Source organism: Sinocyclocheilus grahami, unplaced genomic scaffold (genome assembly GCF_001515645.1).
Source record: "Sinocyclocheilus grahami isolate Dianchi unplaced genomic scaffold, SAMN03320097.WGS_v1.1 scaffold67.1, whole genome shotgun sequence".
Classification (NCBI taxonomy): Eukaryota; Metazoa; Chordata; class Actinopteri; order Cypriniformes; family Cyprinidae; genus Sinocyclocheilus; species Sinocyclocheilus grahami.
The window spans coordinates 1,602,216-1,614,686 of NW_015505246.1; the positions used below are offsets into that span (position 1 = coordinate 1,602,216).

A 12,471-nucleotide genomic window follows, 5' to 3' on the forward strand; every position below is an offset into this window, starting at 1 on the left:
TTAAAAAGCTGTACCATTTTACAAACATATATATATATATACACATACATATATACACACACATATATATATATATATATATTTCAGTCTGACGAGTAAACAAAAAAATATACTAGCCAATGGCGATTCAATTGCCAAGGTGTCCGTTGAGGGTTGACTGCATAAAAACAGTTCGTGCTGCACTGTATTTGTTTTGTCCTATCGTATCTATCATATGTTGTTGCCTTATTAAAAAATATGCTATACATTTAAAATAAATGTATTTAAATTTTATAGTATATACTTATATACAAATACATTCATGAATGTTTTTAATGAATGGATTTTATAATAATACAAATAGCAATGTGTAACATTTTACCATATTTAGTGCAACACTTTTATTTGTTCCCCACAAAATATTGTTTTTTCACTAAATGTTTGGATTTCTAAAATTATTGTGCACTGATTTTTCTAGAATAACTTTTGCTGCCGAATTATCCATTAACCTAGTTTATTATAATTTTTTGTCATAGATTATAAATATACATAGGCCTATATTTTTTCATATCTGTTTATTTTATTTTTCTTTATAATGAAGTAGTCTGTATCTAGTAGATTGTGAAAGAATGATTATCAGTTCCACACACAGAGATATATAAATTCTACATTTATTTAAATGAGGGAAAAAAACGTCACTGGTATCAGATCAGAATCGGTATCGGCCAATACCGAACCCTATGTATCGGAATCGGTAACGGAGGCAAAAAAGGTGGATCGGAGCATCCCTAATATTTAGATACAAGTACACACATTTCAATGAAGAAATTATACCATTTTAGTTAGAAAAACATGCAGTGAGTTAGAAAAGAGGTTGGTTTTTACCTGTGGGAAGGCTGTACCCATGCCAGACAGCACAGCAGACAGCACTTCCTTGCCTTTATCGCCTGAGCGCAGAGAGACAGCCAGTTTTAACAGGTCTACCAACACACGTGTGTCATCGGGAACCAGCAGACTGGTGAACTCATCCAGATATTGTGGCTCTGGGCCCACTGCTTTACTCTGGCTCTCAGAGTCCTGTTCCAATAAATTAAACCAGGCAACTGTAAATATCACTTCAGTTTATACAAGGGATTGAAGCAAAGTCAACATACAAATGTAATCCTTTTTAAACAGACTTAATGCATGCATTTAATTTTAAAGATCAGGAACAAACATCTACAAAGTATGATTAACAGGAACATTTCTATGACTGGCAGGCAAGAATTCACTTGGGCCATTCTGTTATTCTTCCTCTATAATGCAGTCAAAGAGCCATGCATTTATATTAACACAGTGTTCCCTAATCAAAAAATGAAAAATACATAAATGAACACTAGCTTGGAAAGACAATCCCTTATGGTAAACAAAACAAGAAACACACAATCATAAATTGAGACATGCATCCATAATTACATTATAGTACATTATAGCAGTTTAAAACTTTTTTTTTTTTAATTAAAACATTTAAAAAGCTGATGCCACCATAAACAAAAAAATGAATTACAAAACATAAAAAAAATTTAACTAATAAAATAAATTGATCAATAAATAAATCAATCAATAAATAAATGTTTAGCTTTATTAAACCACTGCATAAAAGCATGTGTGACTGACCTCTTTGGTTTTGGTCATGGTCTCAGCAATGATGCTGGCAGCACCAGGGTCATCTGTGACTGGGATAAAGGGCCGAGATGAAGCAGAGGCAGCGGAAGGGGTCACGGCTGAAGAAGGGGTAGTGGCATCCTCAGATGTGGTCACCTAGACCACACAATACCATATGACAGAACAAGCTTGTAAATGTACTGTTGTCTTGGACATTTGAATGATTGTGTCGTAAAAGGAAAAAATAAATGTTTAAAAAAAAAACATTTTGGAGGTGAATGGTGCAGAATAATGGCTACTGAAAACAAACAAACACCAAAAAAAGTAGTGGTCACCTAGACCACACAATACCATTTGACAGAACAAGCTTGTAAATGTACTGTTGTCTTGGACATTTGAATGATTGTGTCGTAAAAGGAAAAAATAAATGTTTAAAAAAAAACATTTTGGAGGTGAATGGTGCAGAATAATGGCTACTGAAAACAAACAAACACCAAAAAAAGTACAGCAAATGTGAAGGCAGTCATGCATAGGCAGCACTCCTCACCTCTCCTCGTTTGCTGTCCATCCAGGGGTGTGGACTGACCCTCTCCTCTGTTTCTGAGGGCAGAGCTGGACCCTCAGCCTCACAGGGGCTGGATGCTGATGAACAATCTGAAGGGGGCACCGGAGAGCTGGAGGGACACTCCAGAGGCATCATAGAGGCAGGAATCAATGCTCCCACCACTGCATCCCTGTGTGACATGAGAGTAATTAAGTGATTCCAGAGCATTTATTTTATTTTATGGAGCAGAAAACAATCAATCTGGAATGCAGAGTAGTTCTAATACCTTAAATATATGCATTAAGGTCATACCTGGCATACATAATCTGCAGGGCAGAGAGCACATGGGACAGGGCCTGCTGTTTGGCAAAATTACCATCTAGAGAGAGTAGGATCTTTGCCAGAGATGGCCTGTTGGGCTTCACACTGCTCACGCCATTCAGCTTATTACTTAGTAAAGATGGGTCACTGTCTGATGGTACACCTATAAAGAAACACCCACAAAACTTTAACTTTAAGCAAGAGGCACACAACAACAGAAAAGAAATGGAGATTGGGTGGAAATTACCAAGGTAAGACGCTCCCAGAGAGTCTCTAGCAGTCTGGAAGAGGACAGGCTCGTGGACGGAGGGTGTGGTGACATCTACGGTGGTCCAGGCCACGCTGTGAGAGGAGCCGCAGGCCACACGGGTAATTTTCTGCCCCTCTAGACCCTGAACCAGCGTAGGCTTCCTGTTGACTGTGGTTGTGCCGTTCCCCTGCTGCCCATGGTCATTATCCCCCCACGCGTACACCTATCCAAACAACACTTAATCTTACACCAGCACTAAACTTGTCAACAAAAGGTGAGTTTTGTTTACCATGCACCATGAGCTGTTTAATGTACCAAAATAAAACAGTAGGAGGAAGTAGTAGTTGTACTACTCCTCTATACCACCAAGCAGCTAAATGTAAAAAAACAATCCTGTAGTGCACCTGTCCAGTGTCTGTGACAGCCAGGCAGTGCAGGGCCCCTACGGCCACATGAACTATCTTCTTCCCCCTCAGTCCTTCAACCATCTGGGGCTTGCGCACGTGAACGTCTGTGCCGTGACCCAGTCGGAAGTAATCCCCCTTACCCCTGCACAATGCAACAGCAGCATGTTAAAAAAGCTTCACTGATGAAAGAAGCATTTATAAGACTCAATCATGAATTGTACTATAATGCATCTTTAAAAAAAAAAGAAATAAATAAAAATCTCCTCTAATATTCATACCAGGTCCAGACAACTCCAGATTTAGTGAGGGCAAGGGAAAATTGAGCTCCACATTCAATCTGACACACCCCCTGCCCATTCAGACGCTCTATGTTTTGAGGAATGTTACAGCCTTCGCTTCCGCCACGGCCCAGCTTTCCAAAGTCTCCATCTCCCCATGAGAACGCCAGTCCTAAAAAAAACATATAAAAACATACATTCATATTAGGGCTGCACAATTAATCAAATGTGATTGTCATGCGTATCTTGTCAGTAAAGATTCTGTGGTTAGTAGTAAATCTCCAGCACGTGCTTTCAGATGGAGCAGCGTTTACTACACAGAGCCGTAGTTCACTGACAAGCTACGCAAAATCGTGTACATAATCGCAGACGATTTAATAGCATGATTGTGAAATCGTTCTGCGATTATGAAAGCTGTTTGCATAGCTTCTCAGTGAACTACGGCTCTGTGAAGTAAATGCTGCTCCATCTGAAATCATGTGAAAATACCTCATAACGTCAGTCGAGTATTCAAAATAAATCCTTCTGTGAGATGATGTGGCTTCTTACACAGAATAAGGCACGCAACATATTTCATAGTATTCTAAGCAATGATAAAGGCTATGTCAATTAGCATTGCATTATTATATACTTTATTATAATAAAAATGATAATAAGACAAACTCAGATAAACCATATATTGTTGTAGTCGTGTGTTCTTTGGGAACGTTGAATTAATGAAAGGAGTTAAATCTTTTGTTTATTCAGCAACCGCTATAGGTATTTCCTGGGTTTCTTCTGCAGGGCACATTTGGAGTTTCCGCACGAGAGCGCCCTCTGGCCTTCAGATGGATTTACTGCTGATCACAGAACTGTGCTTCACTAAAAGATACTCATGACAATCACAGCTTCTGCCTAATCGCGATTTATCGCCTTTGCGATTTAATTTCAATTAATCGTGCAGCCCTAATTCATATGCCTGCAACAACAAAACGGAACTAAAAAACCAAACCAAATGAAGCTAAGCGAAACCAAACAAAACTAAAAAAAATATATACTAAATCAAACCAAGCCAAGTCAAATGAAACTAAAGCAAACAACACCAGACAGAGCTAAACGAAACTAAATAAAAATAAGCCAAACTAAAAAAGCAAACCAAGTGGGGCTATATGAAACAAAACCAAACAAAACTATACAGAACCCAAATGAAACTAAAACAAACAGAACCAGACAGAACTAATCAAAACTAAATGAAAACAAATGAAACAAAACTAAAGCAAACTAGACAATCTCAGACAAACCTAAACCAGGTGAAACAAACCAAAACAACTAAACTAAACCAAGCCAAGTCAAATGAAACTAAAGCAAACACCAGACAGAGCTAAACGAAACTAAATAAAAATAAGCCAAACTAAAAAAGCAAACCAAGTGGGGCTATATGAAACAAAACCAAACAAAACTATACAGAACCCAAATGAAACTAAAACAAACAGAACCAGACAGAACTAATCAAAACTAAATGAAAACAAATGAAACAAAACTAAAACAAACTAGACAATCTCAGACAAACATAAACCAGGTGAAACAAACCAAAACAACTAAACTAAACAGAACCAAACAAAACCAAAGCAAACAAAACTAGCCAAAACCAAAAGAAAATAAACAAAACCAAAGAAAACCAAATGAAACAAAAACACAAAACACAACAAATGAAACATTAAATTACATTACATTAAATCCACAAAACAAAAAGCAGGATTATACCTTCATCTGTAAGGGCAAGGGTCTGGGCATCTCGACTTCCACAAGCCACCTGGACAACACGATGGCCTAAAAGTACCTTGACCTGCAAACCACACACAGACAAGTTTGATCTAGTGCAATGAGGGATACACACAGCATCCACTGAATTTAAACAGCACAATGAGAATAAGCAAGTTTAAAGCAAGTCAGTCTACTCTGCAGACATCTTGGTAACTTGACATTTTCTTTTTTTTTTATTGTATCAATAGGCATACAAGTGCAGCTACTATCTACATAAATGGGGCAAGGCTTAAATCTTCAAAGATTCTGCCAAAATTAATTTTCAATTACATATTAAAAATAGTATATGATATAAAATGTGTTTCCGTTGTGCATCGCACATCACCTCCAACTTATAGGGATTCCTCTGTAAAAAATATGGTAACCCTGCAGTTTAGAACAGAGAGCTCTTAGTTTAATGATATACTGCAAGTAAAACAAATACCAGTTTGGGTCTGAGCTGAGTAGTGTTGTCTCCGTGGCCCAGACGGCCATATTCACCCAGACCCCAGCTGTACAGTTCACCACTCGAGGTGATGGCGGCACTGTGAGAGCTGCCGCAGGCAATATCTCGAATGCGCTTGGTTTTCAATGCCTCAATTAGCCGTGGCTTATCACAGTTCCTGGTGGGAAAAATTCTCATGAGATCCCTCTAGAAGCCTTCCACATATTCTACATTCCTATTGGAAGAAGTATGAATGACCTACATTCGACTGAAGTGCCCAAGCTTGCCATCATCTCCTTCACCCCAAGAGAATACTTTTCCATCCACAGTCAATGCCATGGCATGCCTACCACCTGAACACAAAGAGTTTACCCACTTTAAAACAACACATTCTGACAACAAAGAATGCTTTCCTTGAAACGGAAAAAGGGCATACCTGAATGTACAGCAACTTTCTTGACCACAAAGTTGCTGAGGGCAGATATCTGTCTTGGTATAGGGATGGTTCCACTGGACAGTCCTAAACCAAGTCTTCCATTAGTGGCCTCTCCACAGGCAAATACTTTACCTTCAGCAGTCACTGTAAAGACAAAGAATCAATCATTCATTTGGTTAAAAGAGTATAACGCAATACTTCGGTATCTAACTGCAAAATAATAAGCATCCAATGCTAATAAAACATTAATTTTAGATATAAAAATACAACTAGAAAGCCACACCGGTGTCTTGTATCACATTGCTGTTGCTGCTATTTTGCAAAAGCAAAATGATACACAAGGTCATGCGTTTCAGTGATTTTTACCACCTTGCATCATACACCCAGGGTTGGAACTGAAATTTCATAGACCACTTAACTGGTGGTACAATCAATGTAACGCATGGCATTGAGCAGCAAAGGCATAAAGGCAGAAACTCACCAGCAAAAAGACTTTTAGAGCCTCCAGCCACCTGCACTACATTCAGCGCAGACAGGGTCTCTGAGAATGATGGGACTTTGATCTGAGAGAGAAAACAAGACACTAAGATTTGTCATTGCGAGCTATAGCTATAAAAGGTTATACTATCATATAATCAAGAGCTCTATAGAAAATATTACATTATATTAAATAAATAATATTTTTTTTAAATCTAATTTAAAACTACAAATTTGAATGTGTTTTTACACATTACTGACCTTAGACCCCTTAAGTCCACCAAGTTGGTCCTTATCGTTGAGACCCCAGACAAAGACTTTGGTTCTGATGGTGGCAGCGGACTCCAGCCCTGACAACCTTTTTCGAGTCAGACTGCAAAAGGAGATAGAAAGAGAAACTAAATAACGTACCAGTTCATGCTTTCTCTACTTTACCAAACGCAACAAAAAACACACCTTCCAGTCGCTGTCTTCTCATCCTCCTCTTCCTCATTGTCAGATGCCAGGAATGGCACAGTAGCCAGATCTTCATCCTCTGCGCGGACACGCCCCACAATGCTCAAGCCATGGATCTTACAGTCAATCCCTGAACTCCGGCACTGTTTTATGGCAATCTCGATGTACCTGTGATACTGAACACACAAATACAAGAGTGCTCCACATTCCTAAAGAAACAGCCCTACAGAAAATTCTCTCCAATACTTGTGAGGAAATTCAAACCAACCTCTGTGCAGTCACTGAGCAGAGAGACAGCAGTGTCTGTGGGATTGATGTTGATGGCCTTCAACTCAATTAAATTGTTGAGAGAGCTTCCACCTGGAGAATAAACACAGTTGATCAGGTCACCCATAAAAGGTTTCACTATGAAGGATCTGAAAGGCTTCATGGTTCTTTACCTGATACCACCACCAGTGAGGGCATGTAGCTGCTGTCAGCTGGATCTACAGTAATTTTCAGTCTGTGGACCAGGATGTCTGGAAAAAGCTCCAACCTAATCCAGTGCTATTGAAAACCAACAAAACAAAACATAGCATAGATTTTTCCCTCCCTCTCAATTAAACTTACAATCAAGTGTTTCCAATTGATCTTTGCTATGTAAACAAGCAATTATACAGTACTGTTGAAAACTTTGGGGTCAGTTTAAGTTTATTTAATGAAAAAAATATGCTCTGCAAGGCTGCATTTATTTGATCAAATATGAAGTAAAATTCAAATTCAAACTGTTTTCTATTTAATATATACATATATATATATAAAAAAGTAATTTATTCATGTGATGGCAAAGATGAATTTTCAACAGCCATTACTTCAGTCTTCAGTGATACATTCTGATTTAGTGCACAAGAAACATTTCTTATTATTATCAATGTTGAAAACAGTTGTGTTTCGTAATATTTTTGTGGAAACCGTGATGCATTTTTTTTCAGAATTCTGATTAAAAAAGCATTTATTTGAAAAATAATTTTTGTAACATTATAAATGTCACTTTTAATCAATTTAATGCACAAGTAAAGTAAAAGTACACACAAATAAATTATCTTACGGACCCCAAATGTTTGAATAGTAGTGTATGCCTATAATTAGACTGACCTTGCCCTGAGAGCCTGAGGACTGCCAGCATTGCTCCCCACAGTCTAAGAGCCGAGACGCCTGGTTAACGGAGGATGAAACGCTGAGGTTCTTCACCACTCTGGACCACTCATCAATCAGCATGCCACGCTGATTGTTGTGATGCCTCTTTAGCTGCTTTCCTGAACGCCCACCGAAGGTGGGTGACTGACCTAAAGGGAAATTATTAGGTTACACTGTTGTAATGCTAAATGACAAAGTAGCTATTGAACAACACATGAAATTTTCCCAGACCTGGTTCATTTATTCGTCCGAATAAATGTCTAGGATTGTGTTTACGGGTCTTGAAGCAGCTCTCGCAAAAGTCAAAGTCATCACAGCTCCGACACTTAAGCCTGGGGCCATTTATAGGGAACATCTGACATCCGTCACACCTAAGGAAAGTGTAGAAACAGTATCATTTTATTTAGTTTATTTATTTATTTGTTGTCAAGAGGTGATTTTCACTTGTACTCTATGTACCTGACACCAGGATGTACACAGGGAACAAGTTCCATCTCTGATAGCAGCCCAGTCCAGTGTGACTGCTGGGGAAAGTCCACTATCACATCTTTCCCATTGGCACTGAAAGCTGGACACAAACGTTACATAATTACACAGTAGGATCAAACCCAGCAACAACAGTTTTCATTTATCCCTGAAGAGAAAGCCCTGTACTACAGGTTCGAGATACAAAGTAAAACAATCCGCATAAAAGTATAGTTCAACCAAAACTGAAAAACACATTTGAACATTAGGACAAGCAGTACATTTTAAGGTGAAAATTTTGTTTAAACTAGTGCTGTCAAATGATTAATCGCATCCAAAATTAAAGTTTTTGTTTACATAATTTATGTCTGTGTGCGGTGTATATTTATTATGTATATATAAGTACACACACACACAGAATATATTTTGAAAAAATTTACATTTATTTATATTCATATAATTTATATTACATATAAATATATTTAATACATAAACAACATATTTTTCTGAAATATATACATGCAGGTGTGTCTATTTATATATACATAAATATACACAGTACACACACACATATGTAAATAAAAACTTATATTTTGGATGCGATTAATTGCTTGACAGCACTAGTTTAAAGCTGTTTAAATATAATCGTGTTACCTTTGACAACACCTACACTCCTGTGAGTGACAGATCCCCACTTGTACTTTGGCGTTGTCACCGAGGGCTTCACTCGCACTTTATCACCTATCTTTATATGGGATGGAGAACTCTGGGGAGGAAACCCTGGATAATAGAGAATAACATTTATTTAGTTTAAACAACTACTGTATGTTAATAAATAAATAAACAAATCCACTATAAGTAACAGGAAAAATAAATATTACTGATACAATAAAAATGCAATTAGGACTTCAGTCCATATAAAGTTTTTAAGAGCAGAACATAAAGAGGATTTACCCAGCAGCTCAGTGTGGATATAACGAACCCAATACGTTCCTCCTTTCTGCTGCCAGTCACACTGCACATTCAGATCGTGCAGGCCGTCTCTGTCCAGCTTGACCACTTTCCCCACATCTCCCTCATATACTTCCTCATATGTCCTGCAGCACCGTACCATCATGCCCACCTGCAACACACACAGGCCAGATCAGCTCATCTCATCCATTACCACCCAAAACCATAAATAAACAAGCGTAGCTCCTCACCTGAATGTTCTCTCTCACATATACAGCGTAATCATCATTGCTCTGAAAATCCGACCTCTTTTTAAAAGTCTGACTCTCAATCACCACAACCCCAGGAGGCTGACATGCAAGGGAAAGAGTGTTTGTTACGCATTTAATGACTACAAGTGAATCTGCACTTCATATCTGGTGTGTGACGGATCATTGTGTGTATGTGTAATTATACGCACCACAGGGAAGGCTGGCTCAGGCTCCTCTAGCTCTTCCAGCACCTCTTCATCAGAGTATTCATCTGATACAGTATCTGCATCTGACAGATCTGTAATGTGAACATCTGGATGGTCCAACAACCAGCCCACTAATGCCTCTACACCTAAAACCCAAACATAATGGATCAGTTGCTAACAAAAATGCTCCATGTAAAAAAGGGAAAACGATGGTATAATCAACATGGTAGTGCCCAAATGACCATGGCATTACTAAGTTACCATGTAAGCAATGGAACTTTCTTCTAAGGGTAGGAACTTTGAGTACTCAAGCATGTAGTACAGACAGAATTCAATTTAACATTTCATAAACTTGAGCTAGTGGTGCAGTACCTGGCACTCCAGAAGCACCTGTGGTTCCAGACAGTGATTTAAGGGCAAATTCAATGTTTTTCCTTTGAAAGCCCATCTCCATCAGCTGCAGGACGATGGGAGCAGGGGGCACAGGTGAAGTCTTGTGTTTCTTCTGCTTGGGCGGGCGCATATGTTGCACAGTGACCGGTGTGGTGGCCTCGCTGGAGCTGCTGTCCTCAAATAGGGGGGAGGATGGGTGTGTGGATTCAACTGCCAGGTACTGACACACTGCCAGAGCTGCTGCCTAATCACACATACCGGCACAAAGACATTTGAAATCCAGGGAGGAAAGAAAAAAAGAAAAAAACAAACAAAAAAAGAACTGGGTGATGTAACATCTGAGCTGGTAACTGAAAGGCTTTAAGATCACAATCACAAAGTTCTATCAACAGCATCTGAGGCATAATGTCGATTACCACAGAAAAATAATATAATATATTATGAAAAATATTATATATTATAATAACTATAAGTAAAGTATGATTCTTTTTATGTGTTTAAAAAGTATTTTATGCTCACCCATATTGCACTTATTTGTTTAAAAGTAAAACATTAAGACAGTGAAATTGTAGTAAAAATTAAAACAAGTGTTATTTATTTTAGTATATTTTAAAATTACATTTAATCATATGATGGCAAAGCTGAATTTTCAGCGGCCATTATTTCAGTCTTCAGTGTCACAATTCTTTAGAAATCATTCTAATACGCTGATTTTGTAATTTAAGTCTTGACTTTAACTTTTGATCAATTTATTGAGTCCTTGCCGGAAAACAAAAATCTTACAATTATATATCTTACTGATCCCAAACATTTGAAGAGAAATTATTATACAAAATATTTGTATTAGGGATGCACCGACAGGATTTTTTTGGCCGATACCGATTTTAACAAACAACTATTGGCCAATTCCTATACCAATATTGGTCAATTGCATAAAGCAGGGGTTAAAAACGAAAAAAAATAAATAAAAAATCAATCCTTTCACTCCGAGCAGAATTGCTATTTGAACGTTTCTGTTCCTGCGTTCCTCTGTATTATTACTGTTCCGAAACCGGTTTGAGTAGAAAAAATACTGGTTAATAATGTTATTTTTAAACCTTTTTCTTTGCCTATAATAATAATAATAATAATAATAATAATAATAATAATAATAAAGAACAGCATTTTCTTGACTCAAAAAGAAAAAAAAAACATGAGGGTCTTGATCTGGTAGCCTTATTTTGCGCTTAGTCATAGCCAATACAGCATAATCTTTTCTAGATTTTGACCAAATGTATTAAACAAAAGAAAATACTGTCAATGCTTTAAAGACATTAAAGTACTTATCTACAAAAAGTAGATTTTTAAAAACGTTTGCAGCATGGATTTAAAAAAAAACGCTACTCCTATAAGCGTTTTGAGAGGAAAAAACGTGGTGTACGTAGTGCTGGGCGGTATACCAGTTCATACCGAATACTGGTGTTTATTTTTGTTATGATCTGAATTTTTAAAATGCCGCAATACTATTCTTAAACAACATTCGGAACGCGACACTGTTTGAAAGGGGTCCCTTTTCACTGTTGCACTGTGGCGAGGGAACAGCTGTATGTGTTACTAAGCGTGAAAGTTCCGAAACTGAAGCTGTAGAACTAATAGAACATGACACAGAAGAACTCATCCACAATATCCACATTGACCGCCACAAATATCCACCGCCCCCTGCCGTCAGCTCCCGTGTCTCACACACACACACGAGCGCGACTGTAGCACTAGATTTAGCAACTTTCAGACCCTTTTAAACGCGCTGCAACTTAAGAAAACACATGCAAATTGAAAAAACACCAGCAAATTAAGAAAACATCTTCATCAGTTTGACAACACAACCGCTGCAAATCCTCACAACACATGCAAATGAAGAAACGTGCTGCAAATAGCACGGACCACAACGGAAATGTTTCAAGGGGACCCAAAAAAGTGGCGGACCCGGCTGGGATTTGTTTTGTGCAGTGGCTTTTTTTTTTTTTTTTTTTT

At 37.9% G+C, this 12,471-nt stretch overlaps 1 protein-coding gene across 1 annotated transcript in view; it reads right to left on the bottom strand.

Annotated features, from left to right (window-relative positions):
* herc2 (HECT and RLD domain containing E3 ubiquitin protein ligase 2) overlaps nucleotides 1–12,471 on the bottom strand; it is a 70,519-nt gene that overhangs the window by 17,197 nt on the left and 40,851 nt on the right. The window contains exons 47-70 of the mRNA XM_016272094.1: nucleotides 10,441–10,705; nucleotides 10,072–10,214; nucleotides 9,863–9,961; nucleotides 9,615–9,783; nucleotides 9,315–9,440; nucleotides 8,655–8,763; nucleotides 8,427–8,566; nucleotides 8,154–8,344; nucleotides 7,460–7,565; nucleotides 7,288–7,379; nucleotides 7,020–7,195; nucleotides 6,825–6,936; nucleotides 6,568–6,649; nucleotides 6,087–6,230; nucleotides 5,913–6,003; nucleotides 5,651–5,828; nucleotides 5,167–5,248; nucleotides 3,424–3,595; nucleotides 3,143–3,287; nucleotides 2,736–2,961; nucleotides 2,480–2,651; nucleotides 2,171–2,357; nucleotides 1,636–1,779; nucleotides 865–1,056 (exon numbers count right to left, since the gene is read on the bottom strand). Coding sequence (XP_016127580.1) covers nucleotides 865–1,056; nucleotides 1,636–1,779; nucleotides 2,171–2,357; nucleotides 2,480–2,651; nucleotides 2,736–2,961; nucleotides 3,143–3,287; nucleotides 3,424–3,595; nucleotides 5,167–5,248; nucleotides 5,651–5,828; nucleotides 5,913–6,003; nucleotides 6,087–6,230; nucleotides 6,568–6,649; nucleotides 6,825–6,936; nucleotides 7,020–7,195; nucleotides 7,288–7,379; nucleotides 7,460–7,565; nucleotides 8,154–8,344; nucleotides 8,427–8,566; nucleotides 8,655–8,763; nucleotides 9,315–9,440; nucleotides 9,615–9,783; nucleotides 9,863–9,961; nucleotides 10,072–10,214; nucleotides 10,441–10,705 — 3,543 coding nt within the window. The remainder of the gene's footprint in view (nucleotides 1–864; nucleotides 1,057–1,635; nucleotides 1,780–2,170; nucleotides 2,358–2,479; nucleotides 2,652–2,735; nucleotides 2,962–3,142; nucleotides 3,288–3,423; nucleotides 3,596–5,166; nucleotides 5,249–5,650; nucleotides 5,829–5,912; nucleotides 6,004–6,086; nucleotides 6,231–6,567; nucleotides 6,650–6,824; nucleotides 6,937–7,019; nucleotides 7,196–7,287; nucleotides 7,380–7,459; nucleotides 7,566–8,153; nucleotides 8,345–8,426; nucleotides 8,567–8,654; nucleotides 8,764–9,314; nucleotides 9,441–9,614; nucleotides 9,784–9,862; nucleotides 9,962–10,071; nucleotides 10,215–10,440; nucleotides 10,706–12,471) is intronic.